General features: G+C 43.9%; 1 protein-coding gene across 6 annotated transcripts in view; it reads right to left on the reverse strand.

Moving 5' to 3' along the window:
* MICAL2 (microtubule associated monooxygenase, calponin and LIM domain containing 2) overlaps positions 1-24,122 on the reverse strand; it is a 906,862-nt gene that overhangs the window by 628,492 nt on the left and 254,248 nt on the right. For 3 of the 6 annotated variants that reach the window (XM_086955939.1, XM_086955937.1, XM_086955936.1), the window contains exons 16-19: positions 7,970-8,119; positions 3,252-3,371; positions 2,734-2,988; positions 2,428-2,529 (exon numbers count right to left, since the gene is read on the reverse strand). In XM_086955939.1, the coding sequence (XP_086812065.1) occupies positions 2,428-2,529; positions 2,734-2,988; positions 3,252-3,371; positions 7,970-8,119 (627 nt within the window). The remainder of the gene's footprint in view (positions 1-2,427; positions 2,530-2,733; positions 2,989-3,251; positions 3,372-7,969; positions 8,120-24,122) is intronic. The other 3 variants (XM_086955940.1, XM_086955941.1, XM_086955938.1) reach the window with 2 other exon arrangements.

A 24,122-nucleotide genomic window follows, 5' to 3' on the forward strand; every position in this document is an offset into this window, starting at 1 on the left:
CCCTCCAATAAATGGGTGGTGTGCCCTGCAACATAATTTAAGAGGGTAGCATTACTAAAAGTATGTTTTCACCTACTAGAGGAGATCTTGGAAAGGGGAGACCACTCGGTCCCCCCGAACGTATGGATGGGTGCCCCGATCCCCCGGGAAACCATTGTGGGTGGGGGGCGTGTCCCGGCTGGTATGCCCGAAGCGGCGTAGCCGGAGTACGCCCCTCCCGCCCAGAAGAGGTTGGCCTAGACACCCGCCCGGAAGTCCGTGCACGGATGGGCGTACCTGAGGCGGGCCCCCGCCCTCCCGCAGATGGATAAATAGCGCGGGAATCCAACGAAGCTTCCTCTTGTTCCTGTGCTCTGAAGGCTGCACCACTCGTCGCTCGTGAGCCCTCTGGGGAACAAGCTGCACTTTTTTGAGAACTTGTAATCTTTGTCTTTCTCTTTCAGTATCAGGCGTGTGGAAGATCGAGTCACCTTTGCGAGTCAAGTCGGACGAAGTGATCGAAGTCATGCCGGGCAAGAAATCTGGAAAGAGCTCCGAGATGGAAAGAATGCTGCGCACATTGGTGAACCAAGTGGCGGTGATGGACCGAAAGTTGGGTAAAGTTGACCAGATCGGTCGTGGCTTAGCGGCCGTCAGGAAGCAGATGGAGGCCCAGAATGCTCCCTCGGGGCGGCCTAAAAGGGTCATAGGACCGGCCTTGCCAAACATCGCCCCGGTGGATAAGGGTAAGAAAAAGAAGGGGAGGGCAGGTCCTAGTGAGGTCCCAGTCCCAGTAGTAACTCCACCGAGTCCCGGCGCGGACATTCCCGTCGCGCCGGCGGCCAGCCCGGTACCAGGACTGGATGGGGGTTTGCCAATTCCCGTGGTGATCACGCCACTGGGGGATGACCAGATGCCCCCAGAATTAGCACTTCAGTTAGCAGCGGTATTACCATGGCTAAAGAAGGGAGCAGGGGGATCAGTGGCTGCGGGAGACCCGGCTGAAGAAGCCAGATTAATTATTGAGCAGTTGCGGCAGTCGAGGGATGCCGGGACAGCGATTGTACCTTCTATTTCCCCACAGATGGCGACGGGGGTCACGGCTGACGGTCGGGTGAAGACAACGGACACAGCTGGGAGTTCGGCTGAAGCCGGTAAGAGAGCGTTGCCATTTATTGGGGGAGGGCCCAGTACCCTCAAGGCGGGAAAGTTTGTCGCAACATATTCCCATGATTACAAAAGAAATGGTGTGGGGAGACAAGTATATTAACATGTTCTCACTTTTGACTGACCATCGTGAGTTAGAATACGCAAAGACCCAGAAAGATCTATGGCACCCCAGCGTATGGCGGGCCAAGATGGCGGAATTCAGGGTCGATGAGACCATGGTGAACTGGGTCAGGGCCTTTTCTATTTTCACGGCAATTATCGGGGAGCGTAAACCAGAAGTGTTGACTGACTTAGCATGTTATCAGAACAGGATCATGAATTTCAATGCGAAGTATGGGGAAATGAATGGAAGGGTTACGATGTTGCCTTTAGGAAAGCAAAGGAGTTTAATCAGGCCTTGACATGGGATTGTTTGGATACAGTGTCATGGCATGCTCAGCTCTTGCCGGGACCGGCGGGTACTTCGGTACCAAGCACGAGTGGCTTTGGGGCATTCCATCAGAAGCCGTCACAGCCCTTTCGGGCAAGCGCCGGGGGGGATTCCCAGCCCAGGTCGGGCGGGAATGGAGGCAAGCGAGGGGTTTGTTGGGGATTTAACAAAGGAAACTGTACCAGGCCTCAGGGAACGTGTAGGTTCCGGCACGCATGTTCGGGCTGTGGGAATTCCTCACACCGGCATCCCGGCCCATACTGCCATCAGGGTACTGATCCTCCTATAGGGAACGTATGGGAAAACTGTATAAGGTATGCTTAGTGTTTTTTAGGTGATTTTATCAGTATGTCTATTCAGCATATTATATAGAAGTGTGAAATTAGGTTACTTCTACAAATGTACTTCACTGAAAACAGGTGGGAAGCAAGTGATTGAGGGAGCTCAGGCAGTACAGTTCATGTAGTTTGTGTGTGTACTTCACTAGCAGCTTCATACATGAATAGAGGTTAAAACCTGGTGATTAACAAGCACACTTAGTGTTTAAAACAATACGTGACTACAACGGCATGGAGAACAGTTTAGCAGATTCATCTTTGTGTTTTTTGGTGGCTGCATATAGTCCAACCAATCTTAACGTTTGTAAAAACAAATCAAACAAATAGCGTTTTTGGACGCTCTTTTTTTTGCAACGTTGTCTTAATTTTGAATTCTTAAATATTAATTTGGCTGACCTGTTTAAGATTGAAGTTTTATAAAGTAGTCAATGTTACCCTTTAAAATATAATAAAATCCCCTCCTCCATTAGGGTTGTTTGCATTAATTTAAGAGAAGAAACAGCCATTCACCTGCGGGACATCGTCACATCCAAACAATGAGGCCAGGTGCGCAGCTTTATCTTTAATACTCTTTTTGTGAAACTCCCTGTTTGCTAAGGACTGAGCTCTTTTCTGTAGCAAGGAGGAAGAAAAGGAAAAAAGACAGAGAGAAAAGACTCAGTTAGACACCAGCAAGAGATAAGATACAAGGCTCAGTGCAAGTAGGACAGAGGAGACTTTCACCATAAGTAACAGGAGTGAAGAAACACCACAGGAGAAAAAAAACATCAGAAATAACAGTCAAAGAAAAGCCAAGAAGAAGAAAGAGCTCGTCACCTGGTTAATCTTTTCCTCAAGGTGCTGGAGGCGGTCAAGGATGCCCGCAATGGCAAGCGCGGCGGGGCAAATAGATGGAAATGCCTCTCCGCAGTCTAAGAGCCCGGGCTGCACAGCAGCTTTCTCTAGGATTCGCGGTTTGCTTGAGTCATCTGTTTTTTGAGGGATTCTGGACTCACGTGTCACACGGGCAGCAGCCTGAGTAGGCTGCATGGGCTCCCGGGCCACCAAAGGAGCCCTACCTGCTCCCTGAAACTGGGAAACACTGAAAATGAAACTTTGATATAGCAACATCTGTAGCACTGATTAATTTCAGTTTTTCTTCAATCAGCAAATGTTATCTATTGCAAAGATCAATTTAATCGGAAAAATTAAAATGTTTAATGCACTGCTGTAACAACGAGAAAAATTGGATTAAAATGCTTAAAAAACGTAGCATCTTCGATACTGTACATATTTTCAAATCTACTCCTTATGGTTAAAGCGAGGTCTATTTATGGCTTCATCATTAATCGTACCTGCCTTTTTTGTGGAGCTGGCGGGCTTGGCGGTGGGTCCTTTGGTTTAGCAAAGCGAGGGTTAACAGGCGGATCAGCAGGACATAGTGCTGGCTTATCTACATCGGGCAGGACAAGTGACTGGAATAAACATGTTTAGTCCACAAATGTGTTGCAGAAAAAGCTTGGCAAAGGATAAAAGGGTAAAGGACAGGTTAGAAAAGAAGAAAAAAATCTAGGGATGGTTACCGCCAATAGACAGTTATTTGCACTTTAGTTTGTACTCATTTGCATCCCACTTGAAAACTGACTCGCTGGCTCTGTTAGCCCCATAAGAAAGAATCAGAAACCAAATTGATTCAAAGTGGGAAATACCTTGAGAGACCTCTGCCTGTCCTGTTAAAGAGCCCTGCAGCCTGCAAAAACCAGTTACATTTAATTGCCACAGGCAATGCCTGATCACTGACAGAATGTCCATAGAAGAGAAGCTTCAGAAGCTCTACTTGGAGCTCATTAATGAGCGCAAACTACCGCATTACGGACTACATCTGGATTGCAGCTGATCAGTTCATTTGGTCTGTTCTTCAAGAAGACACGTGCAGTGGTATGTGGACAATGAATGTATTTATTTATTTATAAAGTTTACACTAGAATGCTTGTATGAATTTAGTGAGGCACACTATGAACCTTCTCTGAACACTAACTAAAGGGGCTTAGCCTAACAGCATGAATATTTAGGTAGTCTAGGTCAATTTCCTTTACCTATCAGTCTGCTTAATTGTAGTAACAGTGAAAGGTTAAAATGGTTTGAGCTTTAAGAATTATTTGCTGGGCTTGAGACATCTGTCATCTTGCTTCGACAAAAGAATAGCATACCACAAAGGACACCCCCACAAGAATCAACAATAGTGAGGCTATGAACATTTTAATGATTAACCAATGCTCTTGGAATAATGGTTTAAAGACATCTAATTAACTGATGATAGGAAATGAGGTGGACAAGGAGGCATTCTTCTACAAAGATGGTTCGAACACTATGCGATGACAAAACCTTTTTCAGTATTCTTTTACAGGTAAAAATTGAATTGGAGCATGTGTGTAAGTCTTGCACTTTCAAAGTTGTGCAAAATTCGTATCTGTTAGCATGTGTAGAACAATGAACTTCACAGGCCTTTTATGAATAAGGCTTATTGGAAACACCCGGTGTACATCATCCTTAAGCTATCTGAATCCGAAAGAGCTCCCACAGATAAATATGAAGTGGAAGGTCTCTACACACATACATTTAAAGAACACTGTAAATGTATTTCATGAGTGTGTCACTGGACATAGCCAACATTAATGCAGCATATACAGTGGCACTGGGTTAGGAATGGCCAACAGTACCACAATTATTGTTCTCTTTCACTATCCACTGGGAGTTAGTGGGCACGCTTTTGTTACTTGCATTAGGGCCCTTGACATCTATAGTTCGCCACTAAGGATGCCCCACATGAATCAAACTTGGTTTCTGATCCCACCATGAGCATTCGGAAAAACATTGTTTTCTTTGGAATCCAATGTTTTTCACATAAACCTTAGGAAACCTAAATTTCCACTTTGATATCAATTATACGGCATGGGCAAATACTTGCAATTCATTTCTTTGTGATAAAGATTATTGATGTCCTCCAAAATTCTAATAAAGTTCAGTGGAGTCTGAATGCTCCTGCATGAAAAACTGAGATCAAAGAATAAGATTTGCAAAGTTTTGCAAATCTGCCACACCACCCGAATTTCCAGGAGTAATCAATCACATATTCTCACAAAAAGAAATCTTTGTGATTTTGGCTGGATGTGTAGAGGGAACTCATTAGGAACAATGCACCTTCTCACAAAAAATAATGTAGCTTCTAGTTAATTTTCAATGTTCAGATTAAAGGCATGCAGCGTGCAAGAAGTAGATGAAGACCGAGTGAATGTTTCAGATGCATACATCAAGGCAAATATGTATCTTTATTTTTTCTAACTATGTATGGACGTCTAAATAGTGACAGGTTGACCAACAGTTTCAATTGCTACTCACCAAACATATCACAATATAGAGCACAGACACCAAAGATTGCCTTAGCAAACAACTTATTTTTCTGCTGCTACTACTTGTTGTATCTCATTAGAACAATTCAGTGAGAAAAGAACACTTTAAATAAAACACTTCAAATAAACATCTACTATATACTTTCCTTCATCTTTTGCTTTTCAATCAGACATGAGAATCAGAAAAATAGCTCATGGACACCTGCCATCTCATTGATAAAAGAAATCTCAAAGAACATTTCAAAGACAGGCTAATGCACCCCTCAGCTAGACAATTTAAGGATGTGACATTTTTTAAGGGAACAGATCTCCAAGGTGGATTATGATATCTAATAAGCTATTTAAGGGCGATTCTTTGCTCTTTCGTTTTTCAAAATGCCAATAAGTATTTTCTTTTTGAATCAGTCTATAGGTATTTTAAAGCTAGAATTTTACATCGCTAAAGCACAGTTTCATGAGTTTGTATGACTGCTTCAACAGTTCAAAATTAATCCTTTTCTACTTCAGAGTCAAAGGCATTACTTCTTAAGAGAAGTATTCAACATTTTGACAATTAAAAATAGGGGGGAAATTGAGAAAGAAGGGATCAGAGAAACAGAACAATAACATGAAAGCGAAGTGGGGAAGCTCAGGATTCCAGTTGATGAAGGCATTGTGTATGCATTCAACTGAGAAACAGCAGCAGTAGTCTCCCGCGCCTACATTCCTGCCATTAAGTTGTAACTCACATCATTGCTAGTGGACAATACATGGAATATTTTTACTTTCAGCCCCACGCTGAATAGTTGGGCAAATTGTTCAAAGCCATAGTAGAGACTTGTATTCTACAAATAAAGATCCAAATTTTTATACAAACATTTGATAAAAGTAATACTTTGTACTATTTGTCAATCTTGCTCTGCTTGCTTTCATCAACACAAGTTATGTAATGAAGATGTAAACTTATAAAATGGTAAGTAATCCGTTCAGACCAGGTGGTAAAATGAAAATGACAATTTCTGATGCAGGCATTGGACAAATGCCAGTTTTAATTATGCATTTTTCAAAAAGTAATAATAAAAGCCTGCAAGCTGAATATCTATATTTTAAGGAGTGTTTAGGTGAATACCTATTAAAAGCCAAATGTTGACGCAGCCCTAAAAGATGGCCAGTTATTAGTCCAAGAACCAAAAAGATATTTGCCAAAGCAGCAGAGGTAGGGAAGTTGCAAGACTATATGACAACCAGCTAGGTCTAGTGGTTCAGTGGAATGATGCACCCTCTTCATGCATCTCTTTAAGACCTCATGGTCATAGTTTCAAACTCTAAATGGGCCATACAGACTTTCGTCTTACTGAGGTAATTAAAATGAGTACCATTGAGTTTAGTAACAATAAACATCTGTTATTCAGTGCCACGGTGCACCAGGTGTCAACATGTCACTCACTAATACGCACTACATTATTGTAGGCTAGAAGTGCCGCGACCGGTCTTCGAATACAGCCACGAGCTATAAAGTCCGATTGCATTGTATTATAGGTTGATTCAAAAGAATATTAAACAGGAGAACATATTCTACAATAGGCATGAGCCTATTTGATGTTCTGAATGAATGCAGCATCTGTATTCTTTAGAGAGGAGACTGTTAGTTGTCGAATGGGAGATGTAAAATGACATTTCCTGATTTGGTGATCAACACATTGCTCATACATTGACCCTACTTTTAGAAACATAACATGCTGCCATAAACCTATCACTTCCCCATCTCTGTCATGGTAAGCAACAAAATGGATGACTAGGCTTTCCAGATAAATCTTTTTTAGAGATGACATATGACCCAACACCATTCCACACTGCTTTGCGCCGCAGCCCTCTGAATGCAATTCAGACAACAAAGTTATACTTTTTTTAAAATGCAGCATTTAAGCAAAATAACCAGAAACACAAGTCGTTTCCTAGTGACTGAAAGCAAAAACACACAATTATATTTGAAAATACACGAGCCAGCATGAGGAGTTAGCACTACTGCAGTAACTCAACTCCTGTCACAAACCTTATTATATACCATTGCACAGCACGTGATTTAGAGTGGCGGCTACAACAAGTATGTAAAGCTTTCTTTTCTTAAGTTCAATTAACAAATATACCATCTGTTTAAGGACCACCTCATCTGTCATCAATACCCAGCCAAACAATGACCAGAGGCCATGTAGGTCCAATAAAGGAAAAACTGCTCCATCATTTCGACGCGTCACATTACCCACCTCACCGTACGGCGCCCCAGTATCCCTGACTTGGATTGAACTGCACGCATACCAACCCCTACCTGCACACAATATATATATCAAAATACATTGCAGGATACCAAGGAAGGTAATTTCCTACGTGAGGTGTGTTCTCACCTGCAACTCATAGCAAGCATTGTAGCTGTGTCCGAGTTATTAAATCTCCATAAACACAACAAACCCCAAAGTGCTGATTCTTCACTCCTAATAACTAAAGCTATGCTTGGATTACAAGGGGCAAAGGGAATCAAATACATTTTTGTTCTTCGAGTTGTGTACTTATCAATCCAGAATCCTTGGAGAAATCAGCAAGTTGGATGCACTCCCCTAAGGGCAACATAAAATTGTAATATTCCAAAATTCCATGCTCTTATTTTGGCAGCTTGTGCACCATCTCACCTGTCTTCGAAGGGAACTGGTTGGTGCGTTATCCTCAAACTTCGCTAGCAGTTGTGTAGCCATAGACTTGACTTTATTTTGGCCAGCGCCTTCTTTGCACTCTCCATGCTCACTCCCAGAACTTGCACTCTGGCTGGAAATACCCGTAGACTGTAGAGCAAAAGCAGAGCAGTGTCAAGAATATTTATCATTACTTGGGCAACATTTAGTCGAGAGGTGTAAATAATGAATGGGGACTATAATTTGCAAAAATGCTTACATTTTTATTCTTGCAAATTACATTTTGGTAAATGTTCAATATGCATTCTCTCATATTATAAATTGGTAACATGTAATAGTTGTTGTCTTAGATGATATCGTAAGAAAAGTTCAAAATTCTGTATAACGGATTTTGGGGAAATTTCGATATACAATTTTCGTGATTATATACTGGAAAACGGTCTATATGCATTCTCTCTTATTCTATTTTTGGGAAGGTTCAGTATGCTGTCAACATGTTTGCATTTTCCCAAAGGTGAATTTATATTCTGATGGTACCTTGGGAACAGCTGATTTTGCATTCTCTTAAACAGTACATTGAGAAAGATGCATTCTTTGGGAATGTACCCAAGAAAAGGCTTAATATACATTCTATCTGAATATATTTTAGAAAAGGTTTAATAAGCACTGTTTCCGAATGTACCTTTGGAAGGTTCAACATGAATTCTCTCTTACTGCAATTTGGGAAAGGTTCACTATTCAATATGTTTGAAATTATCGTTGGAAAGGATCAATGTGCAATGATTTAACAAAACATGTATGCATAGATGGTTACACACATAATGCACATTTATTAAGTAAATAAATAGGACACCAAGTGAAGCTTTTTCTGAAAAATACTTTTGTTCTGGTCCCAGTCTGCTGCGGCTCTGCATTATTATGTGTTGCCTATTTCGCTGTAAATTGAACAATTCTTACCCAAAAGTGAAAGCGCCTCTACAATAATCACTCATCAAACCTTTTAAAAACGCAGTTCAGATTGCATCAATTATGTTTTCTATGCTGTATCACAGATACAAAAAATGCAGGTCTCCACTGACATTTGAGGCATGCTTTTTGTAGATATCAGTTATTTTGATTTGAAAGGGCCCATCGGTTGCTAATTACAGCAATGCATGTCAACCTTTACTGCAGAACCAGCCATAGAAAGACCACTGGAATTACAGAATTATGTAGGAGTCAAATTATGCAGCAGAGATAGCTAAACTATGTGCAAGGAAAAACCTAATTGTGTGGCACTTTCTGCAACTATATGTGGCATAATTAGTAATCTACTATGACATTTCAGCACAGTGAGGTATTGATACAAAGTGGATGTTATTATTTCCTAAATATAGAGGTTTTTTGGTCTCTTCTAGTAAGCAATCCCGTGTTCCCACCTTGTAAGTCAGGCAATGAATTCCGCAAATGGTAAGAAGCCAATTGCAAGCTAATCAACGACTTGTTCGATCACACAGGCATAATGGACTTCCCAAAAATGTGGTCGGACTATGGCATCCCAGCCACTGAACACTGTTACTACACAGTTATGGTACACTGGATCACCCCCATGATTCATCCTCATGCGAGCAGGCAACTCACAAACTTAGAGAAATTTTAGGGTTCTACACGCAGACAAATATAATTTTCCGAATAGAGCATCAGACCGAAGCAAATCACAAGCTTAGAGGTGGTGGGAGGCCGAGTTAAGACATAACTTTACCTCCAAGGAATGGTCATATATACTGCACTGGGCCCGCATGTCTTCCTTTAGCACCTAGAGAAAATTAGCCATGTTCAAGAGAACACAGTGTTGGTACTACACACCAGCAGGACTTGAACAATGGTAGTCCAATGGCGTAAATGTCAGCTGGTGTAATTGCGGCCACTTGGACATGCTAACTGAGTGAAGTAGTGTGGCTCACTGGTTAGAGGCGGCAGACCCGAGAGCAGAGGACGGCCCGGGACCAGGGTTCGATTCCCGGCGCGGCAGGTTTCTGGACCAGGGTCAGCGGACTCGATAATTCTCTCGCCTCGGTGCCCACTCTGATCAGCGATCACACTCGGCAACTCTGGGCATTAGCTTGCCTCATCTTCACTAACGGCCCCACCAGACCGCCGGGGATGCCTGGTCTCACCCTGGAGATACCCATTAAGGGACCATCTCTCAGGGAAGCCAGGAAGGGTTTCGCAGCGGTCGAAGCGCCTTGGGACCCTCCGGGTAAGTAGTGCGCTATATAAATGTCTATACATACATACATACATACAACTCATCAACTTTGGCGCTGTCCCAAACACAAATAGTACACGGAGGAGGCATTGAAAGACAGCAATGAAATCTTCAAAACATACATCCCCTAGCTCCCTAGCTATAGCATGTTTAAGCTCCCAATGGGCCAACCTACCCACTAAGCTTAAATAAGGGAAAGACAATCATAATGGCCCTGTGTGTGTATAAGCAGGTCATTACCTTGAAATGGGGCACAGACGTCACACCAGCCCACACTGACTCGCTACACAAATTATGGGAATAGAAAAACTCACTGCATCCTTAGACTGCAAAATGCCACAATTTGATCAAATGTGGGGATCCAGTATTAAATTCCTAGCATGCAACTTCCGTGAGCTCACTTGCTCTAGTTATCTTGGACTACTACTACTCACAGGAGACAGAGAATACAAAATGGGAGAGGGACAAGTAACACTCTAGAGATTGGGCTAGTTATGCACTAAAAAAATGTAACTAGCTGGATAAATTTGAGTCTTTAGTCAACAATAAAACAAATTATTATTGGACAAAATACATTATTTATACAGTGCATTAATGAAACTTTTATAACAATATGCCTCCTTTTGTGTTACTATACAAAAGCATTTTTTAATGTAAATACTTTTTACAAACAAGGTTACAAAGTCTATCAGACATCAATCGCATTATCCTACTATGCAAATGAATAGTTGTAACGTGGCACAGCCCAGTGTGCATTTCCAAAAAATAATCAGTCAAGAGATAGTCCACTTTATCTGTAGAAACGCCTAAAATTATGAGCAGAACATCCAATGAGATTTAGACTGCAGTCTGTAAATAAATTGTTCATTCCCAACCAACAGCGTGGACTTCTCCTAATATGTAGTGGTAGAGTTTGTGGCCTCTTCAGGACTGGACAAGGGAGAGTAAACCCACTTTAAAAAAAACACAAATCGATGAAAAATCTAACGAATAAAAATGCACTATCACGTATATTGATGCGTGTGCGGGCTCAAGTGTCTGTAACTAAAAAGATGTCGCAAATGGTGCAGCATGCATAATAAAACTACTGAGACAGGCCATGCAGAAATTGACCTTTTTATACCACCGGACATGAGTGAATCCCAATAGAGTCAAATTTCACTCTCACTTTTATGGATTTAATTTATTTTGCAGTAGTATGTAGGGCATAGGACAGATACATTGATCTGCACAGCAACCCATTTAGTCTGTCATTAACTGGTGCCCTCATTCAGAGTACTAAAATTATATAAGCTTCGACCTGTGTTGAAGACATAGGGAATATTACTAGAACCTGAGCAGGGATTCCACCAAATGCTCTCAAGTGAAATGCAGAGAAACTCCCCCTTATAGGTCATTATTATATGGCTACTTGAAGTGGCCCCAGAAATGGCTTATACACTCAAACAAACAGGCCTTATTTTTGCTAGAGGCCGCCAGTGGAAAAAAACGGTTTTAAGTTTATGCAGGAGGAGTATACTCTGACATGGGAGCAGGTCCAGCTCTTAAGGTTCTCTTCACAAGTCTCAATTGCAGGTGCAATCCTTCTTCTGTCTTCCACAGGTCCAAATTTGTGTGCAGAGCCAACCTGTGGATGGGGGAAACTCCTGGCCACTCCCTAACCAATGGGGTAAAGCTCCCAGGCAAGACCCTACCCAAATTTTCAGCACTTCCTGCATGTTTTACTGTAAACTACCCTACAGTACCCTTCTCTGCATAAAACCAAGATGGTACTACTTTTCACCCCTTGTGGAGAGCTATGTGTGCCCATTCATAGGTCTGGCTGTGATAAAGGACGAGCCCACCATTATGGCCACTCAAAACCAGTTCTGGGGAAGTTACTCTCCCACTTGGCTTAGTGCTTTACTGGATAACAGAACCAAATGGGGGATGCAGGCTCAGGTGTAATCTATATCTTCCTGTCAATCAATCAAACAGGATTTATGAAGCACGGCTAATCACCCGATATGATGTACAGGGGTTTGCAGGCTCCGGAGGCTTGTTCGAACAGCCAGGTCTTGAGGACCATTCGGAATTCCAGGGTGAGGTGATGGTCCAGAGGTGTGTGGGAAGGTTGTTCCAGTCCTTTGCTGCAATGTGGGAGAAGGAGCATCCTCCACTTGTGCTTCAGTATATGCAGGGTGTATGGGCAAGTGAAAGGGAGGCGAAGCGTAGGCTTCTCGATGGATGGTGGAAGTTCAGGCTGTGGTTAATATAGGGATGTCCTTGGTTGTGTAGAGCCTTGTGCACATGGTTCTGCAGCTTGAATTGGTATCTCTTCTTTCCGGAGGTGGGATGTCATGTGGGTTCATCGGAGAAGGCCAATGGTGAGTCTGGCTGCAGTGTTCTGTATGGTCTGAAGTCTCTGTAGAAGGTGTGCGACAATTCCTACAAAGAGGACATTGCCTGTGACAGGGTAAGCATTCTTTGAACTTAATTAAGTTCCTGGGCACACCCCAGATGGCCATTCTGTCAGGGGAAGATCAACCACTCTCTCGTTGTAACAGCTCTGGGAGCCACTTCACATCTAAACAAGGAGTCATTCAGCTCCTGGGGGATAGAGAATACTGCCAGAAAGGCACATTTGGAAAATCACAACTTTCTACAAGTGCCATTTTTAAAATAGTAATATAATATCCGATGTGACTATTATGTTGGATTTTAAAATATTATTAAAATGAGTCCTTGAATCATTTTTCCAGCTATTCCCAAGGTGAAGTTAAGCATTATAAGGTGCTATAATGTAACCCAGTGCTTTCCTATTGGACGGCCAGTCTTGCCACAGTGAAAAATGTCTTCGGAGCTTTTTCAACACCAGGGCTTGTAATGCATAAAATGCACATGGCCTATCCTTTACATTCCATGAACTCTACCCTATGCACATTCTATTTTAGAAGCATTGACAGGTTAGCAAATCAATCACAAAAGTCTGTTCTTCATCATCTAGTAGCTGATGGTCACATTGAGGTGGTTAGTTGGGTTACAGAAGGTTTCATGGATCAGCAGCAGGTTTACCAAGCTTTCACTTTCAAAATATCAATTCAGAGGTTGTTTCCATCTACCATCAGACAGCAGTTCCATGACACTGAGACCCTCTGCTACGCTGAGAGTGCAGATTACCGGAGGGTGGGGAGGCGAAGTCACCCTATTCTTTACAGATGAGAAAATGTGCTTGTTTTGTCAAATGGATCTGGTAATCCTTTCCTGTGCTGTCTAGTTTCATGAAGTGATCCTTTTTGGAATTTAAAATTAGAAAAGGAGAACAAATGTGTCTCGAATCCAGATGCAAGGAAGTGGAACTAGACAGTAAAGAGTGTCTGTGTGATGTTTGGCATTTAACGAGTTTCAAAGTTTCACTTAAGTATGGTTTTGTAAAGTTCTTTAGTGCTGTGAGTTTACTTAACAAAAGGTGTAGTATGAAAAGCCTGCACAAGTGCACTTTCATTCTTCTAAGAGGTATCTTTTAAAGCGCTATTGATGGAAGAAAATGTGCATATGACGGGGAATTTAACTTGCCTACTAAACCGATGATAAGAAATCGCCTACTGCAGCCTGAGTGGATGTAACTATACTAGTTAAATTCCTGATATTAATCAGCCTGGTGGATTCGAGAGCTTTATAGAGATACCCACATGCTACTTGTTCAGAACTAGGACATTAATCAGCACTGAACATATTTCCTTTACAATAAGTTATCTACACATTTCCCAGCTTTGTACCTATCTTTTTAAAAACAATGTTTTACCTATGCTGCTTTCTAAAACAATTTTGACACAGTGCCTATGCCCTATTTGGTTTAGAAATATCTCACCGCATATAGGATACATTTAGATTGAGGAAATTAGATATCAGTGACTGAAAATATTAACTCTATTCTGCCAGATTATTCAGAGCATTCAAGACATTTGTCATATTCTCTCTTCAAGCCACCAAAGCCATTTTAAGGCTGATCCTTCATGGCACCATTATCTTTCTTCTCATCACTAGCCTTGCAGAGATCAAAACAAACCAGAGACGTGATAGGTGCTAAACTTCCAAGAATAATAGTGGGCGACAGTGGATAATGGTTTGATTGTGGTGGTGCCTGGGTGGTGATGACAGTAGTTGGATGGTGGTAGGGGTTCATTTATAGAAGGTGGCTGTAAACTAACAAGTTGTTCGGCCGGCTTAACGTAGTCTTGCTGAGATCTGCTGAAAAGATCCAGGTTTTAAGTTGTTCGAGAACAGTAGCGGCTGCTACTGTGAAGCAGCAGTGGGGCAGGGAGGTGGGGCTTCAAAGACAAAAAAAGAAAACACTGGCTGGCTGCCTCCTCTCCTCTGTCCCCTTTCTGACTACTGTGCGAGCATAGAGCACACCCTGGCTCCCCATAAGCCATTCAACGCAGTGTTGGGATTGGTCTGAGCACTGTGGTTCAGTGCTCAGACCAGGAATGGGAGCATGGGCATGTTCTCCTTCAAAGCTGTAATGCATCCTGGTGGGGAACATGCAAAGTGTGATTGACTGTTTGGCTGGACCAAGAGGGCTGGTCAAACAGTCATGGGCACTTAGAGAGTGCCACCACTCCTCCCCACTGAACTGCCCAGCCCCGCCCCACCCTGCCCCGCAAAACTGCTTAATTAGGAAACATTTTATGATAATATCCTCTGGTTATCATCCTTTTCTTTTTATACAGTGCTGAAACGCAGTGGGGTGACACTCCTCGGCTTTAGTGAAGGAGCCACCCCTGTTCGAGAAATAGGTTATGATTATTTAGAGTTGTGAGAGTGAGAGAGATTATTCTAGTAAGTAGTGGCGAGGAAATTTTAACCATGGTTCCCTTAACAAGGTTTGTGAGTATTAGGCACAACTGGTATGAAAGTGGAAAAGGTGCAAAGAGCATGTTGAACATAGCATTATAGATGCTGTAGGAATTGAAAGTAGAGTTTCACCTTCTCGAAGCTGAGAGATACCGACGTATGCATTGAAGCCACTGGCTCCTTGACCTTAGAATCAAACCAGGGGCAAGAAGAAATCGGATTCCTTTTGAGAGGTACCTGCTGAGGTGTACAGGTCAAAAGACATCTTAAAATCACAACATGCTCAAGTCCAGAAGAGACGGAGAGAAACCCTGGTTCCAAGAGTCCTGAGAAAGGGAACTGAAGATTCATCTTAATGAGAAGCAATGGGATGATAGCATCAAATACACAAATAACTTTGCCACTCAGGCAGGAGGCAGGGAAGCTATGCTAAAAATACGCTACAGATGGCGTACACCCCATCAAGGTTGGTACAGATGGGTCATCAGAGGAATACGCGGCGCTGGAGAGGATGTTAGGAGGATTGCATCTTAACACAAATCCTTTGGTCTAGCCTTTCTGGGACCTGGTGCTCACTACAATTGAGGACATAACAGGCTTGGCTTTGGTGCACTGACGTAAGGTGGTGTTGCTACATTGCCTGGCTGAAGCAATCTACTAGCTTGATGGCTAGAAAGGCCAGCTTATCGCCCATCTTCTACAGGCTATGCAATAAAACTAGTTCAGAACTAGGACATTAATCAGCACTGAACATATTTCCTTTACAATAAGTTATCTACACATTTCCCAGCTTTGTACCTATCTTTGTAAAAACAATGTTTTACCTATGCTGCTTTCTAAAACAATTTTGACACGGTGCCTATGCCCTATTTGGTTTAGAAATATCTCACCGCCCAAGAAGGAGGTACGGAGGTTACGAGTCAGAACAGACGAGACACCATATTCAAGATCGATTGGAAACTGGAAGATCAATATTTTGGGAATCCTAAACACAGGAACTTTCTGTTATCAAAGCAAGAGGGGAGATGGGTAGATGGCCTTCCATAAATTTCAAGTGAAACATTGCAGCACTGAACACACATGATGTATTGATGGATTCGTTTCATCATCCGATTCATTGGTCAGCATGTACCACTTATGAATGCCCAAGTATTTCGCCACAACAAAGTAAAGCTAACTCTTGAAGCCGATTCTACAAAATTATCCTGTCTTTTCCAGGGAGCCTTCACTGGGAAGCATGCCTCAAGCAAATGTCAAATCAGGCTTTCAAGTCACAGACAAGCTGGCACTGTAATGTGCTGCACTTTCTTTATATGTCAGCTATTAGCCAACACTTTTGGTTTTACTAAAGTTAGACATAAAATATACTTACTTATATGGGCTTTCAGCCGGCCCTCTTCATCCAATGATCTCTTCTTGTGTCATTCACACTTTTCCCCTGCCCAGTACAGTATGCTGCATGGGTCAATGGGTCAGCTCAATGCAGACATTGACTAAGGGATTGTTAAGGCAACGTGTGCTTTTTGAGACAAAAATAATGTTTTTGCTTTCAGACAATGATTTTTTTTTTAAAGATTGACGAGGGTGCGGCAGCATCTCCAACAATAAAGTTTTGCGATAACCATAGCAAAACAAACCAAATACTGACAAAGCTGAAAAACTGGCAGCCAACGCAGACCTATACATTTTGCCAATGCTTGTCTTTTATTTGCATTTGCCTGTTTCTGGACTTTACATAAAAAAGGGGTAAATAGACCACGTGTTCATATATGAACATACCAAATTTTCTAAACTGAGATAAATTTGTTATGGATTAAGAACGTGAAATATTTAAGAAGAAAATCGCTCAGGAACATGTTGTAGTTTTCTTTCATTAGAAATACATATGTGCAAAATAATATATATAGTTTGCTATTTAAACCGGAAAAAGTTACGATATGTCAAACTGTTTTCCTTGACTAATGTTAACTAGGCCTTGGTTCCTTGTTTATAAAATATGGCTGCTGGCTTGATAACAGTCACTGTGTGTTTATATTTCTCATTAACCTCACAGGCAGCAAATTGTGCACTGTTTGCTTTGTATGACACATTGTTCTTGAAGAACTTTCTGGGGGAAGGTTTTTGAATCTTTTTTATGGCTCTTCCCGCTTTTCACACTGTATTGTATTAATTCATGATTCTTTTTATTGCTTATGTAACTAGTTTGTTCTGACAATCATGGATGATATTCGGTCAGAAGGGGCGAGTCACTATTCAAGTAGTAGGATAGGGTTCAGATGGTAGGATTATAGGACATTTTATAATGCTGAAATGTGATCCGTTAATGTGTTATACTTTTGCTCACACCATACTCGCATGCAGTTTCTACCACTTCATTTTCTAAGGTTAAATTGGTTGTATAAACCCTTGGATTTGGGACGTGAGCCAGGTTCTTAGAGACATCTCTACTACGGATGCTGTCCGGTTTACTATTAAATTGCAGCACATTTGGGCCTTACAGCCTCATTTGTAGTTGAACAATATCCGGGTTTTATGGGGTAAACTTGAGGAAAAAGAGTGGCTGGACTTCACACTTGTTAGACCTGGCATCTTTGGCGTGGTTTCTCCTGACTTCTTGCCTCTACCTCCTGTATTTTTGACGCAGTGCTGGATTTCGTTTTTGCTGGTTTAGATGCTTTGGGCACTTTGCCACTGCTGATCAATGTCAAAGTGCAAGTGCTCCCTGAGTACATTGTTATTGTGATTGGTTATCCATGATTTGCATATTTGTATCACCAAGAAGTCCCTAGTAAAGTGCAATGAGTGTGCCAGGGCTGGTGATTCAAATGCTACTAGTGGGCCTTCAGCACTGATTGTACCACTCACATGAGTAGCCCTAAAATGGTGTCTCAGGCCTGCCACTGCAGTGCCTGTGTGCCATCTGTGGACTGCCATGTCAACCTGGCCAGTGTCCCCACTGGCCAGGCCTAACCCTTCCCTTTCTGTACACATTGGACACCCCTATGGAAGGCCCAAGGTACCCCCTGGGCAGGGTGCAGTGTATGTGAAAGGTAGAGCATGTACTAGTGCAGGTGACATGCTCTGGTAGTGAATTACAGCCATTTACGTTTTTCACTAATGTAAGGCTTTCTTGCCCATGCTATCATGGGGAATGCTGTGTACAGTGGTTACCTGCATATATTCCCATAGGAGCAAGATAGGACATAAAAGTCTGGCATCCCTGAACTCCGAATTTAATAACACATCTTTTAGGAAAGGTGTTTTTTTTAATCCTGTGTTTAAGGAACAGCACTTTTAGAAAGTGGCTGTTCTCTTGTCTGACCTTTCAGTGTGCCTTGGCCTGTTTGTGAATTGACTGTCTGGTTTGTGAGTGGCAGGGGCTGGGCTGCTCCCAGAGGCTGAGTGGGCATCCCTGGGCTGAATAGCACCATCTGCATCTAGAGTGGTTGGAGGGGGTAGCACCTGGGCCTGAATAGGGCTGTGCCTGCCTTCCCCAATGCTGACTCCACCTCCTGCTGGGCGGCTGACGACCCTGCCCCTCTCTTTGAAAGGAAAGGAAAGGAAAGGCCAGGAAAACAAAGTGCTCAAGGAACACCCAGAAATGGTTCAGACCGGGCTCAGAGCCCTCCTGCACAAAGGAAACAAATACTTTTAGGGGTATAAGTATAGGAAAAAGATCTCAGCCCTGGAGGCCTCCATGAAAAATGCAACTTCCAAGAATAATAAAACGGCATTCACCACCAAGCTGAGTGAGATTAATCAGGAAATGTCTGACCACCATGAGTTCTTATTAAAACAAAAAACTACCAAACTTGAGAAAGACATTGCCAAGTTTGAGAAAGAAAAAGTCTACCCCTATCTCAAGGACGGCTTCAAAGGGAAGAAGAATAACTATTCTTCCGATGAGAGCTCAGGCAACGATCAGAGACGGGGATCAACAAGCAGCGACTCGAGCGGGGGATATCCTGCTAGGAATTCACGAGCCCCACCACGCGCTTGGCAACAAGGGTACCAACAAGGCCCAGTCTTCCACGGTCCTCCTCATATGACACCAGCTTGGCAATATCCCTTTTTCCCGCAAGGCCCGCCACAATTATACCCCCTCAATCCGCCACCTTTTCAAGGCAGAGGTTGGGGCAGAGGAAGAGGGCGAAAGCGAGGCGGGCAAAAAGGAGTGCAGTGGCAGGACCAGGCGCCAACATCAACCTCAATGGAGACCAGGAGTACAGCAGCCAGGGGGAGACGAGTCTGATCGTCAACCTGTCAAAGAAAATTCTTTCACCAACGGAGAAAAGAGTTCTAGAGAAAGGCCTTGGGTTTGTCCCCACCCCGACCCCGGATTCTTTCCAAGAAACTATCAAACTGAAACAATTCTTCAGAAAAATACGACTTCGGGCGTTTTTTGACAATCGACCGGAACTTCCCACTTTAGACACTGGTCTGAAAAAACCTTCTACATTTACCCCAAATGATGGAATGGTCCCACCGGAGGTTCTCACCTTCGAACGGGCAGTGCGGACCAGCATGCAAAACAAACCAAAGTTGAAACCCTTCCACAATTTAACAGCTGCAGAACGACAAGCGTCCATTGATCTGGGCAGGGACGACTCTATTGTCATCAAACAAGCTGACAAAGGGGGTGCCACAGTCATACAAACTTATGAGGATTATGACTGTGAATGTAGACGACAGTTGTCTAATACCACTCATTACAGACCACTGATGGAGGATCCCACGAAACGGCTAATGACCACCATCACTAGCCTCGTCATTGAAGCCGAGACCAACGAATGGATCAGCAAGAAGGAAGCTGAATTCCTAGTAACAACGGATCCGGTCACTCTTATTTCTACACCCTCCCCAAGATTCACAAGGGCACTACTCCAGTCCCGGGGAGACCGATTGTCTCTGGCATCGGATCATTGCTGGAACCTCTGTCCCAATTCTGTGACGCCTTCTTCCAACCATTGGTGAAGCAGATTCCGTCGTATTTACAAGATACTAGAGACGTCCTACGTTTGATCAATGACATCGATGGGAGGGAAGACGTTGACCTACTCCTGACTTTAGACGTAGAGGCGTTGTATACCAACATTCCGCAGCAAGCCACACTAGAAGCTGTGGACTCACTGATGCGACAGGAAGAATGGATCTCCCCTACTCCCATTGCATTCATCATGGAGCTGGCACACATAGCCCTGACTGAAAACTTTTTTCGATACGAATCACAACTGTATCATCAGGTCAGCGGGACCTCGATGGGTTCGACATTTGCCCCAAGCCTGGCGTGCATTTATATGGCCTCTTTTGAAAAGAACCACATCTACCCTCCAGAACAAAACCCCTTCCGAGATAACCTTACACTCTGACGTCGATACATCGATGACATTTTGATTTTCTGGAAAGGTGACCGGTCTAGCTGTGAGGCTTTCTGTCTATGGATCAACCAACAGAACCCCTTCTTAAAATTTACGGGCACTATCTCCGAGACATCCATACCGTTTCTAGATCTGACGATCCAATTGGATCCATCAACGATCACTACCACCATGTATAAGAAGAAGACAGATAGAAACAGTCTGCTCCTATATAATAGTCACCACACAAGAGCATTGAGGGAGAACTTACCCTTCGGGCAATTTCTCCGTATACGGAGAAACTGCAGTACTGTCCAGGACTACAAACATGAAGCAAGTATCCTGCAACATAAGCTCCAAGATAGGGGCTACCCTACATGGCTGCTTAAGACATCATGCAAACAAGCGCTTAACAACAACAGAGAGTCCTTGCTTGAAGTCCACACCAAGGAAAAGGAGGATACAATCACATGTGTCACGTCCTATACTAAGCACTCGACGTTCATAAAAAAGATTGTGAATTCACATTGGGGGATTCTCAATACAGCTGGCATGGAATTACCTCGCCCGCGCTTTGCATTCAAGAGGACGGCGAATCTCAAAGACACCCTGATTCACACTCGCCCTAAAAAATCAAGCACACGACCGGTTAATACCTTGTGGGACCTTCCACCGGTCGTTGGACACTACCGCTGTGGATCATGTGTAGTCTGCCCCCAAACAATCCAGGGCAAAACTATTGAACTGCCCAGGAACTTCATTTGGAACATCAATAGACACACTAATTGCAATAGCTCACTTTGTATTTATGTACTCATATGCCCCTGTAAGATGATCTACATTGGGATGACGATGCGTCCTGTGAAACTACGCATCATGGAGCATAATAGCAATATCCGATGTCAAAAGACCCACACCAAACTGTATGAGCACTGCAGACAACAAAATCATGTGGCTGAGAACTTGCAATGGACTGTCCTGGAATGCCATCCCTCAATAAATCAACAGGCCCTCTTCAAAATGGAACAAAGATGGGTTCATCGCCTACATACTGATGAATCTGGCCTTAATGATGCTGTGCCCTGGACTATGCTGGCCAGATAATATACTCCATGAGTTCGCTACCCTTCCCAGCTAGGCATTAACTGTAACCTTAAATGTACCTGGCTCCCAGACCCGTTCCAAGATGGCGCCCAATGTTACAAGCTAATACACACATGGAAATCCTTGTTTTCAATGCCCTAAAACACCGAGTTAACTGTAACATTGATGCACTCTTGTTCTAACCCCGTTCCAAGATGGCGCCCGATGTTATGAGCCAATACCCATGTGGAAATCTTTGCTTTCCATGCCCCAGCGCGCCGCGCCTCCTAGCAACCCCTACGGGACACGCCCCCCACGGCGCCCGCGCAACCCGCTATGTGTAGCGGCTGGTAGGCATTCCGCTCCTACCGGCGATCCTGCGGCTACACCGATGTGGGCGGGGTAGGTGATTACACGCCTTGCCAGAAGCTAGTCAGGTAAGGTAGGCTGAACCTACGCGCAGCTCACCCGAGGCATCGTACTGACGATCGCCACGAATATACACTGACTGGAACCTGCAATGACGGTAAGCTCCACCGCTCCCCACTCTCATGATGAGCGCTGAACTTGCTTTCTCCCCAGGTGCCAACCACATAGCACTGGCCCCACCAGGTCAGCCGGTGGGACAACCAACCAGGGACTGCGGGTAAGCGTTGCGTTTCCGCTACTACCCGCATGTTCATGACTTATTTCTCACCCGGGTAATTCACCACAAGCGTTATCACTATATTAGTGTGAGCTATGCCTTTTTGTACTTAATCAGTTGTTTTAGTGGTACCTCTTCACATTTCAATTGTTGGTGTGTACGAACACACCACTGATGCCTGCATGACACACATGTGTCACCCAGCATGGTGTGGCACGCTGCCCAGCTGTGATCAGATATAATGCATGCCAATTGCGGATCACCAATGGCGCCTGTTGGCAGGACATATTTCACTTCATTTTGTTTGATATTCCTCTGTACCCTCTCTGACACAAGTGTGATAAACTCACAGGGGTTGTGAACCCCTTCAATACACAATGACTCGCATGCTATTGTCACATGCAACAACGTCTTTGGTAACAAACATACTATTGACTGTACCCTTATTTTGTCTCCTTCTCTAGTCCCAGGGAGGGCCTCAATGAAGGGTTGATTCTGCGACACTTTACAGGTCGTATATTTGATTCCTTAGTTATTGGGGAATCCATTAGCAATTTTATGAGCAATTGGTCCTGATGAATTGCCTTAGAGGCATGAAACATGTCGACCACACCTGGACTGAGGGTTGAATAAGGCTTGATTACCCTAACCGTCACGCCTTGATACCCCTCACCTTCTCACGTATTTTAATAAGGCAGTGAGCCATGCTATTAAAGTTTCCCCTATTGGACTCCACTGACCTTTTTTAACTTCACTCACGCTCACTTATTGCACTTCCTAGGCCCCTCACACACATGCACTCATTGGCAAAAGGAATAAAAGACCTCCGCCAAAGTGCAGCACTTTGTGCTGCCCGACGGGCATTGCATCGCCAGCCTGCCGTAGGAGCAGGAAGCCAATGATGACACTGGACAATCATCGGGTGGGGTGACAGTAGTCATCCAACCTTTGACTTGTGTGAGGCATCCTTGATTCCGACAAGGGACTTTCACTTTCCCTGCTCTATCACACCCCTTAAGAGAGAGGTTCTAATGAGTTACTCTAGTTAAATCCCTTTTGGGGAACTCTGTACAACCTTTGTTGCTTTATAAGTATAGGACCCCAGACTACAGAAAATTAGATCATCCTGGAATCAAGAAGTAACCTCTGCCAAGGAGAAAGCTGGAAGACTGAAGAGGAAGGACTGTCCTGCTGTGTGTTTGTGGGCTGACCTGCAGTTGCTTTGCTGCCAAGGAGAGAGGAATGACTGCTTTGTGCTGTGTCCCCTTGCTTGAAGAGATCTCCAAGGGCCCGAGTTGAGCTGGCTCCCTGTTAAGTCGTCCCAGGAACAAAAGGACTTCACCCCCAGCTTTCCCCCAGAACTCTACTGAGAGAGTTCTGTCCTTCTTAAAGTGCTTGGGCCAGTTGTGGTGCCTCTGGAAGTTGTACCTGTTGTTTGGGAAGCTGGACAAGAAGAAACAGAGACTTCTGCTAAGTTTCACGCATCGCTCGCTTGCGGAGCGCATCCCCGACAGAGCGAGGAAATTCCCTCCGCCACGAAGATAGAGATCGTCGCAGCGCCTGTTGCTGCTGCAAGAACCGACGCATCCTTCGCTTGCCGAACGCATCGCTCAGGTGCGGGAATATTACCATTGCTGCGAGTATCGGCGCAGAGCCTGTCGTCGCTGGGTGAGATCGTCGCACCGCTTGCTTGTGGGCCGAATCATGTTGCTGCAAGAGTAGTCGCAGAGCCATCGCATCGAGGGGCCGCTAGAGGAGAAGATCGCCGCTGCGCATCGCCGCCGCACCCGAGATCATCCCCGTCCCGAAGATCGTCGCATCATACCTTTGCGAGACACTTCCTATGAAACCTGCGCCCCGGAAACCACACAAGGTATCGCATCCCTCCCCATACAGACTGGAGTCACCGCAACACGCCTGCTGCGTCCAGCAGGGTTGTCGCAAAGCCTACCTAGGGTCTCAGGAGTGAAGCTTTGCTTGTTT

This window comes from Lissotriton vulgaris, chromosome 2_1, assembly GCF_964263255.1.
Source record: "Lissotriton vulgaris chromosome 2_1, aLisVul1.2, whole genome shotgun sequence".
In the NCBI taxonomy this organism is placed as follows: Eukaryota; Metazoa; Chordata; class Amphibia; order Caudata; family Salamandridae; genus Lissotriton; species Lissotriton vulgaris.